We start from the raw sequence: 14,131 nt of genomic DNA on the forward strand, positions 1-14,131 counted from the left end.
ACGCTGGCATTGGTGGTTATATCTAATTCCCTGCGTATGCAACCCGACTAGGGTTCGGCAGGCTGTTAGATTAGCAGAACGACGCTGGAGGGGAGTCATTTACCCAGAAGGGACCGGACACCTTCAAATCGGCAGGTGGGACCCCGTGTGAAATGTCAATTAATAGATCAGCTCTTAATTGTCCACGCAAGCCGATTTCGTCGAGCCCGAGAGCAAAAAGGTGAATTGATTTGGATTTGCAAGCATGAAGATGTGGTTCGCCCCCACTCCTCGCTATCCCTTCTACTCTCTGGGATAGTAGGGGTGGGAGGTGGTGAGACTATTCACATTTGTCCCGGATCGACCGGAGGTTTAATACGCAAACCCAAAGTGATTTGTCGGATCGAAGACGCAGCGAAGGAGAATGAAAGAAGACTGAAAAAGGCAGCGTAGGCCAAACTCTCATATCGACGCCGATTCGGGATCATCCGAACCTTCTCAGCGCACTGGGCACCTCGTCCAGGAGATTCGCCCCGGTGTCTCCGGACGGTTAGAATTAAACCAGTGGCGTCGATCGTTAAGAGCCAAATTCATTTCAAGGACCCACAACGTGATCAGACGGGTTGGAGGGAGCGGATTTGCCAAGAATGAGACATTTTCACCCGTCAGATATCGGCTCCGCCATGTGAAAATAGAACAGCGCCCTGTCAATTTAAGTTCGGGATATGAAGGACCACGGGTTGGCCAATGGCCAGGGGACAAGGGAAGGGAGAAAGAAAAAAAAAAAAAAAAAAATTCATGATGGTACGATGAGGGGCAGGGCGGCCAGGGTCGAAGTAATTACCCTGGGGGATTTAGGCTGTCAGACCATTTCTAGCGCCCTAGGAAGAGCAGAAATGTCTGCAAGCGACCCTGGGCTACTGCGACTAGGGGGATCATTAGTGGCAAAAACCCGAACAGAGAGGGGTATGCCCATCGGGACCCAGGTGGAAAGAATCCTTTTTGTTCTGGAGGCTCCTGGCATGAAGCAGTGACATATGATCTTTGCAGTTGCCCATGGGTCTCTGTCTGAGAAAAGGCAGGGATGCTGTCATCGCCATATGCCGGGTATGGTCTACCATCTTCAACGGGCAACTCAACCACGACCTCAGTGCCAACAGAGGGGACCAGGAGGAATGCTCGCGCAGGTGGGATGGGTCTTGATTATGCAACCGTGGGAAAAAAGAAGGGCCGACAGAACCGAGACGAACGGGTGTCAGGAGACATCCATTACAGGCCACAGGGCGCATGGAAAGGGAGTCAAAGCTCAGGATGCTACCCCAACCCAAGGATTGCAAAGATCGTGAAAGTTAAAACGGCAGCAGGAACCAAATGGAATTAGGCAGGCTATTGGAGGGTCGGGAGCACAGGCACGAACGGTGCTATTTAGACTCGATCAGTCGGAGCACCTCAGGGGACCGGTGAAAGACGAGTCCGGGAAAAAGGATATTCCTCGCCCAAAAGAGAGCTCCACGGAGTATTTTCCGTGCCTAAGAGAGACAAGGGCCGGGAGAAAAGCAACGGGCTGGTTTCAGAGGGCGGGAGAACGAGTCCGGTGCCTGTTTAACTTTATGATCACTCCGGGAATCTTTCCTATTAAAAAACTGAGACGGGCTAGGAGACGTGGCAAAGATGTGTGTATGAAGGGGGAATGTGTCAAAATGATGAACTCCAGACGGACCCTGGAGATACGCGTCGAAAAGAGAATACGGAGTACGGACTACGGAGGAAGAGAGAGAGAGAGAGGGAAACGCGGAGAGGAGAGTCAGGCGACGCGCTAACCCGATTGGGCACGGTCACGACCCCGCCTGGCAGTGGCCCGATTAGGAAGGCGCGGCACGTGGGAGACGGAGGGGCCTCCGTGTATCTCCATCGACTGCTCGCTCATACTTCGTCGGGCCGTCGAGGACGATGGAGGCTCTGCCTCTAAATTTAATGGGTTCCCGTTTAAAAGCTCATCAGTGTAGTCCTTAGGATTTAAATTCCACCTGTGGAAGTATCGGAAGCAATTGCCATTCGTTTGTCCCATCTGCTTGATCAACCCGTCATGGCAGCTCATTCACAGCATTCTCTCTCCACGGGATGGAGCTTCAAGGACAGCGAGGATGCGTCGACAGAAGCCTGGCTACCTGTGCCCGTCGTCCCTTCTGTGATTCACCAGGATCTGCAGGCGAATAACAAGTACGGTCTTCGAGAATACTATCTAACCCAATGCTGAACAATCTAGATTGAAAAATCCCTACGTTGGCTTCAATGAGTTGGACGCCAGATGGGTCAACGAAAAGTCTTGGACCTACCGCAATGCGTTCCAGAAGCCCGCGATCCCTGGTGGATCGTCGGTTGTTTTGGCCTTTGATGGATTGGATACCTTTGCAACCGTCAAACTGGACGGCAAAGTGATCCTGGAAAGCAACAACATGTTCCTTGCGCATCGCGTAGATGTCACCAAGGCCCTAGAGACCGATGGTGAACACGTACTGGAGATCGATTTTGATTGTGCCTTGCTACGTGCTCGAAAGCTCAAGGAAGAGGATCCGAAGCATAACTGGGCCTCGTTCAACGGCGACCCGGCTAGAATGGCCGCGAGAAAGGCCCAGTACCACTGGGGCTGGGACTGGGGCCCCGTCTTGATGACTGCCGGTATTTGGCGAGATGTGCGACTTGAGGTCTACACTGCCCGGGTCGAAGATCTCTGGACTGAGCTGAAGCTGGCCTCCGATCACCAGTCAGCCCAGGTCTCTGCATTTGCGCAATTTGAAGGCGTCGAATCGGACGGGTCATACAATGTTACATTTACATTAAGTCTTGACGGCAAGGAGGTCGCTCGCGAGGTGACGCAGCCAAAGGACAAGTCCGCAAACGTGACATTCGACGTGAAACAGCCGTCTCTTTGGTGGCCCCATGGTTATGGTAACCCCACACTCTATGACGTTTCTGTATCACTCGAGAAGGGAGAGGGTGAGCTTCATCGTGTCTCCAAGAAAATCGGCATCCGCACTGCGGAGGTGATTCAGCAGCCCGACAAACACGGAAAGTCCTTCTTTTTCAGGATCAACGGGGTGGATGTTTTCTGTGGCGGCTCATGCTGGATTCCCGCCGATAACCTCCTTCCCAGCATCAGTGCTGAACGGTATCGGAAATGGATCGAACTTATGGTCGCTGGACGACAGATCATGATCAGGTGTGCATCAACCCCTTTACTCTACTTTGCAAGTATATTAACAGATTTTAGGGTCTGGGGTGGCGGAAGCTACGAAGATGACAGCTTCTACCAAGCTTGTGATGAACTCGGTGTGCTCGTTTGGCAAGACTTCATGTTTGGATGCGGCAATTATCCGACATGGCCTGAGCTGCTGAAGTCGATCGAACAAGAGGTAGTCTACAACGTCCGCCGATTACGCCACCACCCTTCCATTGTTATCTGGGTGGGCAACAACGAAGATTATCAAGTACAAGAACAGGCAGGCCTGGTCTACGATTACGAGGACAAAAACCCGGAGAACTGGCTAAAGACTGACTTTCCTGCTCGCTACATCTACGAGAAGCTGCTTCCGGACGTTTGTGAAAAATTGACCCCTTCGGTCTTCTACCACCCGGGCAGTCCCTGGGGAGATGGGAAGACCACTTCCGATCCTACGGTTGGAGACATGCACCAGTGGAATGGTATGTCTCGCTTTTCCGGGGATATTAGAGTGTTTGCTAACATATAGCGTAGTGTGGCATGGAACACAAGAAAAGTATCAAATCTTCGATACTCTTGGCGGCCGGTTCAACAGTGAATTCGGCATGGAAGCGTTCCCACACCTTTCGACAATTGACTACTTTGTGGAGAACGAGAAAGACAAGTATCCCCAGTCGCATGTGCTCGATTTCCATAACAAAGCCGATGGTCACGAGCGAAGAATCGCCACCTACCTCGTTGAAAACCTTCGAACGGCCACTGACCTTGAGGTATCTACCCCGGCCATCTTTCCTTAATGGTTCAGGGCTAATTGAAGATCACAGACATACATCTACCTGACTCAAATCGTTCAGGCCGAAACCATGATGTTCGGCTACCGCGGCTGGCGTCGCCAATGGGGTGACGAGCGACACTGCGGCGGTGCTCTTCTCTGGCAGCTGAACGACTGCTGGCCCACCATCTCCTGGGCCATCGTGGATTACTTCCTGCGACCCAAACCCGCCTTTTACGCCGTCGCACGGGTCCTGAGCCCTATCGCGGTGGGCGTGCGCCGTGAGCACCACGACTGGAGCGTTACTCACGCTCAGCCCCCGAAGACCAGCAAATTCGAGCTCTGGATCGCCAGCAGCCTGCAGAAAGAAGTCTCCGGAAAGGTAGAGCTGCGGTTCCTCTCCGTTAACACCGGTCTCGAGGTCCGCGAGAACATTGTGCACGATAACGTGAAGATCGTCCCTAACGGAACCACCAACATCGCCGACGGGGTCATTGATCATGCCGAGATCCCGGAGCCGCATGTCCTTGCGGCGCGACTGTGGGTGGACGGTAACGTTGCTGCGCGTGATGTCGACTGGCCCCAGCCATTCAAGTACCTTGATCTATCAGACCGTGGACTGGAGGTGACGAAGGGAGCTGGGTCTGATGCTGGGCAGACATTGAAGCTCACTTCCAAGAAGCCCGTCAAATGCTTGGTCTTTGAGGAGCGGGATGGCGTGCGGGTCAGCGACAGCGCCATTGATATCGTACCGGGAGATGAGCAGATCGTCACCATCAAGGGGCTTGGCGAGAATGATGCGCCTTTGAAATACAAGTTTCTTGGTCAGTAAAGGATAGATTGTCTACTTGATAAGTGTGAAAACAATGAAACCCCCCTGACGTATTTCCTACGTTGGACTAGGCGATCAGAGCCTTCTAAGTTCCCTTGAATAAGAAATCCGGTCAATTCAAAAAGAATACCTTAGTCGCCGACGGACATCGACGATTCTAGTGAGTGGCAATATATGCGACCGTTACCCAATACGTAGTGTCAAGTACTCTGCAGCATGCTAAACAACCCATCCCATTGCAGTGAGGATTATCGCCTACGTGAAACACAGACAGCTAATCTACCGATGGTAGAATTTAAAGAACCCTCGATCCCAATTCTAGATCCCCCTTGCTATATAGGCAGTGCATGGTTTCCGAATCTTTCCTGGCAAGGTATGGAGAGCAGTCAGGCTGAGAGCACCTGGTGACTTGGCATATTTAGCGCAACGCATGGTTTGGGCATGGTGCAAAAAGCAAAAACTTCTGATGGTACAAATACCGTTGATTCCCCCAATCTCCCCTGTCAGTCAGCCGTTTATCTGCCGGAGTTCGTCATAGACAATGGCGCAGCCAAACAACCCCAGCTATTTCATGACCACACCCACTGAGAGCGCAAGCATCACCCCCTTCCCCCCTTTCTTTCCTTTCAACTGACCAGGCAACGCAGGATGAACAGAACCATCTAGGTCTGCAGCGTGAAATCTAGCTTCTGACTCTAGACAGCCGGCTACATAGCACCATCTTCGCTACTCCTCCGAGCGCCATCCTCGATATCGGCTGCGGTACCGCGACGTGGGCCATCGGCATGGCTAACACCTACCCATCTGCACGCCTCATCGCGACGGACATACACCCACCTCATCTGACTCTCCCAGCACCTTCCAACTTCCGTTTTGTTCGTTTTAATGCCAACGACGCCCACTGGCCCCTCTCTCCTGCTGCCTTCGATTTCATCCACGGTCCCATGATCACCTTGTCAAAAGCTCTATCGACCCGACAAAGGAAACAAACTCACCGCTGTAGCATGGTACCAACAAATCGTGGACGCTCTGATCCCAAAAGACCCTTCTATTGCTAAACCGTGCCTTTGGCACAATGACTTACATGATGATAACATCTACGTCGACCCACATAATCCGGAAAGAATCACAGGTATTATCGACTGGCAATCGTGTCACGTCTCACCGCTCTTCAATCATAACCCCGACCCAGCCTTTCTCGACTGGGATGGACTTGAGCCCGAGACGCTCGATCTAGCACCAAGACCGAACCTGTCCAGTCTTTCTCCGGAAGAAAGGGCCGCGGCTGTGTACGAGTACTCTGTCCAAAACGTCTTCCTTGGATGGCGGAAACTCATGCACGCTAAGAACCCTAATCTCTATCGAGTTGTCGAATTCCGCAAGACGCCAACATATGGGTTGATCTTTCTTGCGCACCGCATGTTCGAGTACGGCGAGGCTCATTTCCAATCGCTTCTTGTCGATCTGAAGGACTCGTGGACAGACTTGCCCACCGTCACCAGTGACGTTCCGTTTCCGTTCGATTACTCGGAAACCGATGTGGAGAGAATAAAGCTGGATAGTGAGGGTGCGGTTGCCGGAACCGAACTTGTTGCGGAGGTGAAGGAGATTATGGGCGATTTGTGGCCCGATAAAGGCTTTATCGGGCACGAGCGTTATGATGAATGCAAAGCTGCTCTGGACGAGGTCAAAGACCAGATGTTGGAGCAATTGGCAGATACGGACGAGGAGAAGGCTGAATATATGCGTTACTGGCCTTTTGATTAATTAACGTTCTAGAACTATCTATCTTGTATTTTTCTATTCATCGTCCCATGTTCAAGGGTGCGTAGGGGGGCCCGGTGGCCTTTTCGGCCTGACGACTTGAAATCCCTTTTCCTTTGGCTTCTTGGGTGGCTTTAAACGTCTCGAAGCCCTCTGTGTCCAGTCCTTAACGGTATCCTTTCTGGATGCTTCACTACCGACTTCTCTTGTTAATCCCACGGTCGAAGAGGATTCCGACACCGTATCGCTAATGTTCATTCTGCCGTAATACTGATCGGACTCTCGAACAGAATAATCGATATCCACGCGTTCTGGGACATTTAACCACTCGTCGAGGGTATTTTGGGACATGCGGTTTGTTGGTTTCAGCTCGGGTGTTGGTTCAGCGCTAGGGGCTTCCGCAGCCGCACCGATGTTATCGGGAGTTGAACTGTCTCCGGACTCGGTGTACAAGTATTGATGATCAATCCGTGCTCGTGGGGCTCGATAGAACTCCGTAGAGTCTGTTGGGCCGTGTTCTATGTTTGCCGGTGTTGAGGTCAGGGGCGCTCTGTGAGTGGAGTAGTTGTTGAAACCGATTCTGATCTCAATGCCTCGATACGATGATGTCCCGGACGATCCGGGACGAGCGTGGTCTGTGAAACTCCCCGAGCTACTCTTCGGGCAAGTTAAAGAGTTGCTGTCCAACGTAGATCTATCGTTGGCTCTTAAGCGAATTGGGTCAAGGTCAGTCAGGGAAAGAGACGGTGAAGCCCCGCGCCCCGAAAACAACTTGCCCTTCCGAGATGTCCGCCATAGGTGCCAACTAGAGAGCAGACAATAGGTCAAAATCACTGCACCATGAAGACACAACATGAGATATCCAATCCATTGTCGGCCCGTCTCATTTAGGGACGTGGTAAATGAAGTGCTCAAGCATAGTGTGAGGAGCCGGGTACCGGCACACCAGGCATTTCTTGACGTGAGGATCTCTAAACGCTGTTGAAGTGCTGAGTGGACGAGGAATATCACTTCGCAACAACCCAAGACTAAGATCTGTGTCAAACTGTAGTCTTGTAGGCCACCAATTATGATGCCTTGTATTAAAGGTATGGCGTGCGGAAGATAGTGCGAGATAGCTCTGAAGATCTCCCGTGAAACACTGGATTGATCATGAGTCCACTGTGAGCTAACTTCTACTTCCTGGAGTTGGTCGAAATAGCGTGTGATGAGATAATTCGCAAGAAGGATGAGGACCATCCCGAGCCCGACGAGGACGACTCGGTAGTTCGGAAGATATCCAATGAGAATCAACTCGTAGGACATGAATGATAATAAAGGAAAGCTGTAAAAAGACAGCACCAACCCAATAATTATATAACCCCCATTGCGAAAAGTCAAACCAAACGGCAGCTTCTGACTCGGTCCGAACGTGCCCAGATAGAGAGCCATAAGAACGACGGCCAACCCGGACAGCAGAAGAAACAGGTTTATGAATGCGTCAAACATAATGTCAGGCATTTGAGGAAATCCAAGCATCTGCGACATATACTCTAGTCCGTAAGATCCGTTGCTGACATACATGCCGTCTTCAACTCCCTTGTATGTGAATCCATGGTCGATCGGACCGCTCCAGTATAAAAGCGAGGACCAGGCCACCTGGCTTGCCACGGGTTGATAGAACCCTGGATATTCCATGGTAAGTGAGCCAGCTAGTAATATAAACTGCAGGTATCGAATGTAATCCGAGACGTCGAGAATGGCTGCCCAGATGCGCAGAGCATGGGGATTCTGATGCTCAATTAACGAGTCACTCTCAGATGCGTGGACTCGCCTGTACCACGAAGCCAGACCAACGATGGCCATCACAGCGAGAGGGATAAACGTAAAAGCGGCAGAGGCTGCTTTGCCGATGTCTGGGGTTATCTTGACAGCGGCGCAATCGAGTTCCACACCGTTCTGTGATGGAAAGCTGATCTCCGTCTCCAGGGTCTGGAGCCGATGAGTATGGCTGAAGGAGTAGCCGATCTCAAAGTTGGAGAATAAGAGCCCTTCAGGTCTAGAAGACCGGTTAAGTTCAAGTTGGGATATGCAAGAAATTTCTTGGACCAATGTACTCACGGTGTCAGAGTATCCGTGATGGGCAGCGGACATTCACTCCTAATATACTCTACGGAGCCAACTGGGTGACCGAGCACATGAAGCTGAGCAGAATCCCCGATCCCCGTTAAGTCGAGGTCATTACACGTAAATTTCGAGACATTGTGAACTCCCAGTATAGATAGAATGAATCGGGTCGGGCTATCAACGGTGTCGAATGAGCCATGGAGACTATCGATGCGGAAGGCCTTCTCTGCCGGATCTGTTGGCTGCGACGAAGCACAATGGAACTTCCTCACCCACGCGGCCTGAGCAGAAAGGAGATAAAGGAAGAGAGATGGGTTCCACAGGGTTGATCGGATCTGCATAGTGGAGTGGGCGTGGTGGGCGTGGAAATGGCATGCATCCAGCTTGGGTTGTCGGTTCTGAGTCTTCTTTTCTTCGCTCGAGTATATAGAAGTCGCAAACTTAACTATTCGGATTTAGGATCTGGACTGCGAAAGTCCATGGTATAAGGCGTTTGGATTGACCGACAGATCTTTCTCGTTCGAATTTTGCCTATCTTCCGCTTTCTCCGAGGACCAAGTACCCTAACGGTTATAAAGGAAACAGCCCAGAGCACAACCTTGCAGAATACAGAAAAGATCAATACGAAAAAAATTCAAATTGGAAGGAGAGAAAAACTACCGAAGGAAGGATCCCTTGATGTCTCATAATACGGCGGTCTAAAGGTGACTTGGTAGGCAAATTTTAAAGATTCCAAAGATCGGTTCTGTGGGTCTCCTCGCCGGTGGGTACGGTTCACGGGCTCACGGCCTTGGCTAAGATAGAATAGACTGGTCCTAAAATTCTCTGGTTAACAAGGCACTCGATTCAAATTATCCAAAAGCTTACTGAGAACCGCTTTAGCGAAGAAATTGCTAGCTGGCTTGGAGTAGTTCAGTCGAATCTTGTCAACCCGGCATTTCTCCTACATGCTCCGCCCTTTCATCGCCAAGAACCCGGACTCAAAATAACCGTTTGACAGGCGAAGAGAAACCTAGGAAATGGAAATCTCGGCTACAAGTGGAAGGCAAACCCTTAACCCCTGGTAGAGTTGACAATGAATCAGAGGCTTTTTTGCTCAACTGTGGAAGGGCTTTTCTCGATCAAAAATAAGGGAATACGAGAGTACAAGTCTCAAGGGGAAGCTCCTATAATGGATGACCTGTAGTTGGTCCGAAGTTGATGAGCCTCATCTTTAACATGATCCATACACGCATATTCGCCACGCCAACACTTTTCGATTATCTTGCCGAATAGAATACCATCAACATCTGGGAATGAGTCTGGTTCCGGCCAACAGCAATCAGGGTTCTCAGGGCCGAAGAAGTAGTACTTGTGGATATTCCAGGATGCAATCGAGTAGAGGATCCAACCAAGATGAAGTATCTCAATCCAAACATCCAAGCCGTTATCATTTGCAGACGCCATGTCAGTATCCATTGGTAATAATATGGACTGTCCAAAATCGGCCAGTTTGAGCTGCTCATCCAGGACTAAGATATTGCGAAGGGCAATGTCGTCCACAAATACCCTGTGGGAGTGGATATAAGCGAAGGTCTCAATAAGACTCAAGATCCAATCTATTTTCATGCAATCCTTGCGCTCCGGATGCGTTGCAAGATAGGACTCAAGATCTTCTTGTGCACGGGCTAGCTCAATTCCGTACTCGGACGTTTGAAAGTATGGAATGATCCCTTTATGGCTTCCCAGGCGTTGAAAGACCTGGATCTCATTTTCCAGAGCTTGCTGATTGATTTTGTTTATATATTCCATATCACCAGGGTCTTTGAATTGCCCCGTTTGATATTTTTTAGCTTTCTTAACAACACGGCCTTCTCCCATGTCAAGAACAATCCCGGTCATGCCAATCCCGATGGCTGGGAGATTAGAATAAGGATCATTGGCGAAAGGAGCTTGGGTACCGCGAGATTGCCCAGACATGTCTGTTTGAGAATACAGAGGATACTCAGGCCTCGGGTTGGTTGTTTGAAGGTCTTGGGCTTCAGTATGATCAGGCTGTAAAATTTGCGACATTCTAGAAGATCACTAAAGCATGAGAAGATAATGAGAAGGGATCTGGGCTGACGTTGGCTCGCCTGGATCAGTGAATACGCGCTAGACGATATCACGGAGCCAGGTGCGGATTTTAGAGAGTAACAATTATAATCGGTATTGCTAGGCGTCAAGGAAAGATGTACTCCAAGAGAATAAACAAGGGATAAGGCGGTGAAGGTACTAGGTAGGTCATTACTAAGCACGTTCTGCAAGATCTAGTTAGTTAACTATTTAACTATTCAGCAACCAAAGAGCAAACTACGAAACGTCTACGCCTAGGTCGTAGAATATGCAAAGGTTCGTCACAAACAGATGTCCTACCGTCCTCTGTCCGATCTTTCGAAGTTCTCTTCCAAAGTTCGTCAATGATATACTTGATTCAAAGGTAACTGCAAACAGCTTGGCCAGATAGAAACCCTAATTGGCTTGGAGTAGTTCAGTCTAGCTATTTTAACCCGGAGTTTCACCTGCAAAACAAGCCCCTTTTGCTCACATATCTTATCGCATCCAAAGGACCAGCAGTTAAGCACCCACGTAGTGGATCTTAGGCTGCGCAGGAGTCTCCATGTCCTTGCCAAGGAAGTAATCCACGTGATGAGACTGCATGTAGCCCTTCAAAGTCATAGCGTTGCGATAAGCCGGGTTATGCGCCAGCGTGTACAGTCGGATATCGCTGGGTTGGTCGGTGGTAAAGATGACCAGTTCATCGTTGGCGTCGTTGGTCATGATCACCTCCTCGCGCCAATCGCCGAGAATGTCCCCGACGAAGCCAGGGTATCGACCACCAGGGTTCGTCGCGCCGAATTTACTCGTTGTGACAAGTCGAGGAACGCCTTTCGGCTCGCTTGGGTTCTCCCAGTCCCACTTCTCGATCTTGCCATCGTTAAGCAGTTCCATCAACTCATCACCATCCCACCAGAGGCCGAGGTGAGGCCAGGGGTACTGGGTCGTATCGTCGACCGTCAATTCGTTGGATGGGGCATTGTACACCCCCGAGAAGGACCAGGCCTCGTAGCCGGGGTGCGTGGGATCGATATCGCCCACCATGCCGCGCGCGACGTCGCCGGTCTCGTCTGCGTAGTGCTCCCAGATGAACTCGCCGGTGCTAGCGTCGTAGTAGTACTCCATCAGGTTCTCGGGATTGTCTTGCTGGATGCCGTACCCCTGCAGTCCGTCTCGCTCGGGGTCCATCTTCGCAATGTGGAACCGGTCGCCATGAATGACGGGCTCGGGCATTTCATAGAGAATGGTGCCGTCCCCATTGACGACAAAGCCGATCTCGGCGACCTCGTCCTTTCCGTCGCCATTCACGTCGATGATACGGGTGTTGTGGCCGTCCGCTCTATCAGTTGCGTTGTTCAGCAGGATCCACTGCTCGGTCATAGAGTCGCCGTCGAATGTCCAGGCTCCCAGGACACGGTTGAATGACTTATCCTCATTGCGATTCTTCATGAACGCATAGAGATGCGGTGTCTTCCCGTCCAGATAGCCAGCACCGAACCGAGCAGCTAGTGGGCCACTCTCAATGTAGTCATCGGGGATCTTGCTTCTCGATCGGAGTTTGCCGGTCCGTCCGTCAAGGATGGCCACCCATTGCTCGTCGTCGTTGTCGTTGCTCAAGGTCTGTCCATCTCCGAAGGTCACGCCATTGGCGATTCGAATAGCCACTTCGGCATATCCATCACTGTCGAAGTCGTAGACCGTCACTCCGTCCCAGTTGCCAACACTAATGGCCGTCGATCCCGGAGAGATGTTGTTCTGATTCTCGCTGTTGGGGCCTAAGTCCACCTCCCACAAAAAGGTACCGTTCCCAAGATAGGCCTCAATGCTTTGTCTCTCGTTGGTTCGATCCACAACATAGTCGTACTCCCCATCCCCGTCAAGATCGCCCACCCAGACATATTTTATGCGGCCGCTATCACGGACAGGGATTCGCACGATGGGTTCTGTCTCTTGATCCGCTGGAAGCACGAACTTTCCGCTGCTGTCTTGCTCTTTGCCATCGACCACGGCACGCACAAAGTAACTTTTCGATTCGTCGAGGGTGACGTTGGAGTCGACATAGTTCGTTCCACCCGTGAGCACCTTCGAATTCAGTTGCTCAGCATCTCCATCGCCGGTAGCTCGGTAGATGTTGAACCCAATATCTTCGGGGTCGAGCCCCAGAAGCCGCCAGGTGACCAGAACTTCCTCGTCTCCAGAGCGCACTGCCACAATACCGCGGCCGAGGCTTTCCATCGGCCGAGTGTCTTGGGCATGCGCCATAGTGGCGATGTCAGCGAAGACCAGGATGGCCGCTGCCAGACCAGCGAAGAACGCTCTCATCGTGTTGGTAAATGAATCTGTTCGACTCGATTCCGTTGGCGATTGAGGTCTAGCTTTATGAAAGAAGGGGTTTCTCAAAGGTCCTTATATAGCTTTTGGCCCGTCTCGTATTCTTGGTATTGAAGCCCATTGCCGAGACGCATCGCTGGAGTTCATCCGGAACGCCGTCCAGCTGCCACTCATCCGGCTATACATTGCTCATGCCATTGACTCCTTAATATAAAATCATCCTCTTGCCCGGGAGACCATTACTAGGCAGCATCCATAACGAGCGTAAGAAAGCCGATCATCTCTTCGACCGGGCGAGTGGATAAGACCGTTTCATGATAGAGGTATGAAAGGAGTCAATGCTAACGCAGCTCTGCTTGATCTGCATTGTAGCTAACCGTGATCAGACAGTCAGAGACTATCAATAACACAGATTACTCCGTACTCGGCCTAAGTTCATACCGAAAGCGGAGGTGAAGACGACAGAAAGGGTGAACGATCAGCTGGTAGAAAGCATAGACCAGGGGTAGATATCAGGCGCACAAGCCACGCCATTGACGAGCAGGATGTAGAGTCAATGACAAATGACAAATGCATCGAGCCTCTCCCTCCAGCTCGCCATGGCGCGGGTTCGTCCTGACAACAACGGCCCCTAGCCATGCAGGCTCCGTGTCATCGGTTTATTCTGGGCATTGATATGCATCATCGCACTCATGTAGCTCGGGCTACTCCGGTGTAAGGTTAGGAGTCGTATGATGCTCCATTTTGCCGATATGTTGAAGGATGGAAAACCCCCTTTCCCCGCATCTTTGAGTGGACATTATTCGAGCTGACGAAGGGCCCGCCCCTTGTGTCGCTTAGCTTTTGATAGTTCCTGGTATAAAGGCATCTTGGCGCGTCTTTTTAATATAAAGTCTTGGCCCTAGGACGGAGCGACGGATGAACAGGTACGGAGAACGGGGCAAGTTGACCGATGAACAGATGGTGAGAATACTGGACTAGCATCTCAGGGTCGAGTGTTAATCCTTTGTCATCAGAGATGGTCCAGCTCCGGATGCTGCGTCATGTGGTG

At 51.1% G+C, this 14,131-nt stretch overlaps 3 protein-coding genes across 3 annotated transcripts; 1 reads left to right on the forward strand and 2 right to left on the reverse strand.

Annotated features, from left to right (window-relative positions):
• Positions 1-2,065: 2,065 nt before the first annotated feature.
• On the forward strand, positions 2,066-6,570 carry KD926_005850 (beta-mannosidase B; the record flags this gene model as incomplete). Its single annotated transcript, XM_053098073.1, has 7 exons — positions 2,066-2,199; positions 2,246-3,199; positions 3,251-3,681; positions 3,734-3,969; positions 4,024-4,795; positions 5,503-5,678; positions 5,767-6,570. The coding sequence occupies 7 exons, from the start codon at positions 2,066-2,068 to the stop codon at positions 6,568-6,570; spliced, it is 3,507 nt and encodes a 1,168-aa protein (XP_052960888.1).
• Positions 6,571-6,621: 51 nt separating this feature from the next.
• KD926_005851 (uncharacterized protein) lies at positions 6,622-10,725 on the reverse strand (the record flags this gene model as incomplete). Its single annotated transcript, XM_053098084.1, has 3 exons — positions 6,622-8,605; positions 8,668-9,118; positions 9,903-10,725. 3 exons carry the CDS (start codon positions 10,723-10,725, stop codon positions 6,622-6,624), a joined length of 3,258 nt encoding a protein of 1,085 aa, XP_052960889.1.
• A 543-nt stretch (positions 10,726-11,268) lies between these two features.
• KD926_005852 (uncharacterized protein) lies at positions 11,269-13,071 on the reverse strand (the record flags this gene model as incomplete). The annotated part of the gene is made up of 1 exon (XM_053098094.1): positions 11,269-13,071. The coding sequence occupies one exon, from the start codon at positions 13,069-13,071 to the stop codon at positions 11,269-11,271; it is 1,803 nt and encodes a 600-aa protein (XP_052960890.1).
• Positions 13,072-14,131: the final 1,060 nt, after the last annotated feature.

Source organism: Aspergillus affinis (assembly GCF_023601865.1).
Source record: "Aspergillus affinis strain CMG 70 chromosome Unknown NODE_2_length_704391_cov_89_054091, whole genome shotgun sequence".
NCBI lineage: Eukaryota > Fungi > Ascomycota > Eurotiomycetes > Eurotiales > Aspergillaceae > Aspergillus > Aspergillus affinis.